At 38.1% G+C, this 5,448-nt stretch overlaps 1 protein-coding gene across 1 annotated transcript; it reads left to right on the top strand.

Moving 5' to 3' along the window:
- The first annotated feature begins 812 nt into the window (after positions 1 to 812).
- On the top strand, positions 813 to 1,268 carry LOC140948899 (cytidine deaminase-like). Its single transcript, XM_073398164.1, has one exon. The coding sequence runs from the start codon at positions 813 to 815 to the stop codon at positions 1,266 to 1,268; it is 456 nt and encodes a 151-aa protein (XP_073254265.1).
- Positions 1,269 to 5,448: the final 4,180 nt, after the last annotated feature.

The following is a 5,448-nucleotide window of genomic DNA, read 5'->3' as shown; positions in this document are numbered from 1 at the left end:
ACGACTTCATAGACGCTAAGAGATTCTCATTCTTCTTTGTAACAGTCGATTCCACAATTCTGACTACTTCGGCCTCGTCCATAATTGAGAATAAGTCACAAGGAAGACATAAGTAACAAATAACTTGAGCTAGACGAGGTGTCGGCCTAGAATGCCTTTCCCATGTGATAAGCATCCCTCTTATAGCGCTCCATTCTACCCATACTGCACTTCAGCTGCCCCAGTCCCCGGCTCCCGTGCCGCAGAAATATTTCATTTCCGGCTAATTCGTACCCACTCAAACGCCGGAAATTCCATCTCTCTTTAAATAATTTTTTTTTCAATTTTTCGTTATTTCAATTTTCTCGCGAAAATGGTTGGAAATCGGTTTAGGAAAATAGTATTCTTTGTTTCAAGGCCGTTAAATTCGCTTGATGGAATAATTCCCAGCTTCGCGATAGGGTGCGCAGACTGTCAACTAACGAGCTTTCATTCATTCATTCTTTCTCTCTTTCTTTACTTTCTTGTGTTAACTGTCCCTGTTCCCTGTGTGCCCGGTGTCTCTGCTTCGAGTCGTACTTTTTTACTTTTTTTTTTACTTTTTTACCCGTATGTATTTGTATGTTACCCGTATGTTGCTCGTAGGTACCTGATGACATACTTTCAATTCTTCTTTTGTTTGACCTCACCCCCTACCCCCCGCCCCCAGCTCACCCCGACAGCTACTTGTAGCCACGCGACCACGCCATCAAAAAACCAGGTCTTAAACCAGGTCTTTAAAAACCAGGTCTTCTGGCTTTGTCACGCGCACGCGTTCTTGAATTTTAGAGGTCATGGCAACAAATGTTAACTCTGATTTCTTGGGTAACTGTGAGGAATCGATCTTAACAACTTTATTAAAACGTAGCATAAAAGCTAAGGACCATTCCCATTCGCCTTATAGCAAGTTTCGTGTTGGAGCCGCCTTGTTGACTGATACCGGAGAAATCATCGACGGATGTAACGTTGAAAATGCCAGTTACGGGTTGTCGATTTGTGCAGAGAGAACAGCCCTGGTCAAGGCTGTGAGTATGGGATTTAAAAAGTTCCCTGCAATTGCTGTAACTACAGATATGGATGAGTTTATTGCTCCATGCGGGGCTTGCAGACAAGTCCTAGCTGAGTTTGGATTGAAGTGTGACGTGTACCTTGTAAAATCGGACCTGTCGTTCAAGAAGATGAGCATTTCGGACCTTTTGCCTTTGACTTTCACTTCCGCGGAATTAGAGAGGGCAGGTTTGCAACATTAAAGGCCAGTGGAAGTACTTTTATTATTTTCTTACCACGTGGAGGATTTAAATTGCTGAACTTTGCGCAATTATACGCTCTAGTGATTCCAAATGATCGAACACAACACGGGTTAGGCTGGACCCTACAGAACCAACCCTTGCTACAGATTAATTTCTTATTAATATTTATTGTAAGCAAGGTTGTTTCTGGTCTTATTTATCTTGAATGAAGATGATGTGTACTGCGGAGTATGCATCCCAGTTGTATCTGTAATAGCGCTTTGCACTATTACTAAAAATAGGTTTTGTCACATTAGCCCCCCCGCGTGACTGAGACAAACTTTGCATTCTGTAATAAGTACTATAGTTGTGCGGTCAGGTAGAAATCACGGTTTTCTCATCTAAGAACATGCAACTCAAGGTTACAAAATACTGTTGAGCTTTTACTCCGAGATGGGGTAATGATTACACAAAATGTTACTCTTAGCAATACAAAGGAAGGTAAAATACAAAAAAGGAACAACATTTTAATCCTGGATTAACGCTAATTGGCCTTTCAGGAACCGGGCCCATATAAATACAGTACTTTACAGCCTGTAGTACTAATTAGCGTAACATAAGTACTCGGAAAAAAAAAAGAGTAACCTTTGCCGATAAATTAAACCTAATGCACCATGTTACGAACAGCTTTGAAGCCCTGCTCCCCATATATACATTCCTAAGTAAAATGCCATAACATAATTCTACCCACAGTAATGACACTGCATAAGAAATAGAATTACTCATCTGTACAGTTTTTTCCATGTTTAATGTTGTCTTGGCACGCGTTAATTATTTTCAGGATATATGTTATCGAAAAAAGCTGGATTTTGTTTCTTAAAATGGTAAAAATCTTCAAAGATGATGAAAATTTTTGCCGAACATGACTTTCCCATACAAAGCTCTTATACTGGTCAGGTTCAATGTCTGAGTCAAGCCAGAGACCAGAAATTTGTGACATCATTAGTGCAAGGTGCTATTTATTAAGCAAACGCAAATTTCACAACAACTGAGTTATTTCTTGCGCACTGATTGGCTAATTTTTACAAACAATAAGAGGACAGACACGTGGAGTGCAAGATGTTTATTGTTTTGTCAAGGTTACTAATTTCATGGAATTTTCACTCTCTGACTGCTGAGAAAAATAGCTAGATTGCTCTGATGCAAGACTCACATTCTTTTTGGAATCTCCACAGAGGAAACTGAACAAAATCATTATGGGTTTTTAAAAGCTGAGAGAACTTGGTAGAAATTTTTCAGTTTCAAAACTCTGATTCACGTAAGCTTTGTATAGTTGTAATGGTCAAAAAGTAAGACAACAATTCTGAAATCTTTATTTTAATGTTTCATTCCTTTCATGGGTTAAGATACGTCTAGGATGAACTGTGCCTCAATAGATAATAGCCTTAACTCTCATGGATGGATCGTCATAAATGACAGCTACTAGAGCACTGCATGCGCAGCACTAACACACAGGCCCTAGGTTTGAATCCCATTGAAGCGCTGAAATTCCTTCTAGGAATATGTGCTTAATTATTTGAAACTTCAATATCCCCCCCCCCCCACAACCTTGGAACTTTAACTTTTAAAATCAGGCCTGTTCAAATCCATCACATGAGCCCAATGTTTTGGTAAAGATACTCCAGATGAAGAAATGTTCTGAAGTTTGTGAATTTCTACTTAAGTGAATTTTCCAGACTTCACATAATGTTGATTGGCAACTGGACTACAAAATTAAACCCTCAATCTTGTTTTCATACATTAATTATACCGACAAAACAAAATTTTTTAGCAGCTTTTGAACTCCTTGCTGCAGAGCTGAAAATGTTGTTTCTTTTTAACTCCTCCATCTCACCGTGAGAAAGATTGCATCTATATCGAACAACATTGTCCGACCCAGGTTGTCCCCACCCTCCAGGCACAAATGATGGCCAAATGGCTCGTGTTTGCCCAGGGGCCAGGATGGGGGATGTCGAAGTCTCAAATTGATTGGTGCAGTAATTTGCAATTTTATTCCTCGAAATTGCGATTAGAACTGTGATTCATGGTCATTAATCTTCATCATTAAGACGTTTTTTATTGTATGATTATTCAAATCGACTGGTAGCTGCACAACACCTGAGGTTACCACAGATTCTAATGGCATGCTTTGATGTTGCATTCAGCGACATACCATGTGCCAATAAGGTGCCTCATATGCAGCAGTTTATAAAGTCAACAACTACAATGTGACATGAACAGGGCATAATTCTTTGTGTCTCCTTAACAGTAAGTGGTGTGACCCACACCTCTGGGTAGATCCTTCCTTATAAATTGCAATCTTCAGTTTGTTTTAGTATTTTTATGTATAAAAAAAGACTTCAGGTGGAATTTAGACTTGTTTTAAAATTCTCGGGTAATTATTATTAGTTATTATCGGAATAAGAGAGAGTCTGCTAGACAGATTGGTCATTTGCATAAACTTGCGTTGGGATATGAATTTTATTTTCGAGTGGCAAAACAATATTTTACGAACGAGCGCAGCGAGTGAGTAAAATTTTGTTTTTGCCAAAGAAAATAAAATTCATATCTTCAAGCCGACGTGTAATGTTCTTTTTATTATATAGACAAAAAGACATCGTTAAGCATTGTTAAAATAATAGAGGGAAATGACCGAAATTACGTCATCGATAAACTCACGTGTGAGATTATGGAAAATAAACCACTCGGGTCCCAGATGTAGTTTTTATGAATTTTACGAGTGGTATATTTTCCAGTAAAACACTCGTGTCTATATTATATATATATATATATATATATATATATATATACTTTGTACAAAGGAGAATGGACTACATATGTTGATTTTAATCCTTTATCCTTTTATATATATATATATATATATATATATATATTTTTTTTTTTTGTTGATTACCTGTACTATTAATATTTGTCTCTGAAAAGCCCCCATGGGGAGTTGACAGTGCAATTTGTATTGTATTGTATTGTACCCCCCAATTTGGACAAGGTCCATGGACCAATTATATTACCCAGGTCCATGGAACCCGTATTATGGACAGGGCCCGCGGACATTTTTTTAAAGCAGTTTAAGAAGGATTAGAGTAGAAAGGAAGAATGAAGAATGAACATCACGGCCAACTTCAACCTACATATTAAATAGTACAAATTAAGTTTTGGAGGTTTTGATCACTAAATTCTATTTAGACAGTGCTGCTGGACACATATGGTTGGTCAGCTTTGTGGATATATTTTACCATAATAGTCAATTAAGACAAAAATATGACCATTGCGATGCCCAAGAACTTATTGCACTGGAAAATGGGGAAAAATTCAAACATTCAAGGAAACGTCGTTCACCTATTATACTTTTTACATTTCTTCTTTCTCGTGATTTTTAAGATAATAAAACGTGACAAACACTGAATTTTCTTTTTTCCTGTTTTTTTCTACAAACCACCTTTTAGTGCTGTTTTTGCTGGCCCGGCCAACAATATTTGAAGCTGAAATTGCATGTTGATAGCGGTCATGTTGAAACGCAGACCATGCAGACTGCAGACTGCAGACTGTACAGACCGTGTAGACCGTGCAGACCGTGCAGACTGAGTGTTATTTTTTTACTTGTACATTAATTTTCTAGTAAAATTTTTAATATAGTTTCCTGCTTCCTCTCATTATATATGTGCACTGATGTGTACCTGCAAGGGTCATCAGTAGGAAATGAGAAATCACGGGCTCATGTTTACCGGCAGATGTAAATTAAAGCAGTTCCGCTTGCTTTTAGCTGCGCCGCTTTCACGCAGGAGCGAGCACGATGGAGGAAGGTAAGCTGTTTCTTTCTGTAACTGTATTATATTGCCACGATTGTTTATTTTTTTAGTTGATAGAAATAATATCGAGTTTTCAGTATTTGTTCTTTGCCACTGAGTGGAGTGCGAAATTTACTGAGAATATAGGACCGCTAGCCATGTAGTGTTTTGAAAACCTTGACCGGTTACCGGCCATATAGCCACAGCGAAAAATTTTACTAGAAAATTAAGGTACAAGTAAAAAAAAATAACACTCAGTCTGCACGGTCTGCACAGTCTGCAGTCTGCAGTCTGCATGGTCTGCGTTTCAATATGACCAGAGAGTATAAGTGATCTGATATTCTGTTTTACTTCAG

The sequence above is a fragment of the Porites lutea genome, chromosome 9 (genome assembly GCF_958299795.1).
Source record: "Porites lutea chromosome 9, jaPorLute2.1, whole genome shotgun sequence".
Lineage (NCBI taxonomy): Eukaryota > Metazoa > Cnidaria > Anthozoa > Scleractinia > Poritidae > Porites > Porites lutea.
The sequence above is the reverse complement of the archived record's forward strand: the minus strand, read 5'-3'. Positions and strand labels throughout refer to the sequence as shown.

Coding starts and splice junctions, on each gene's coding strand:
- LOC140948899 (XM_073398164.1), top strand. CDS start 813: ATGGCAACAAATGTTAACTCTGATTTCTTGGGTAACTGTGAGGAATCG.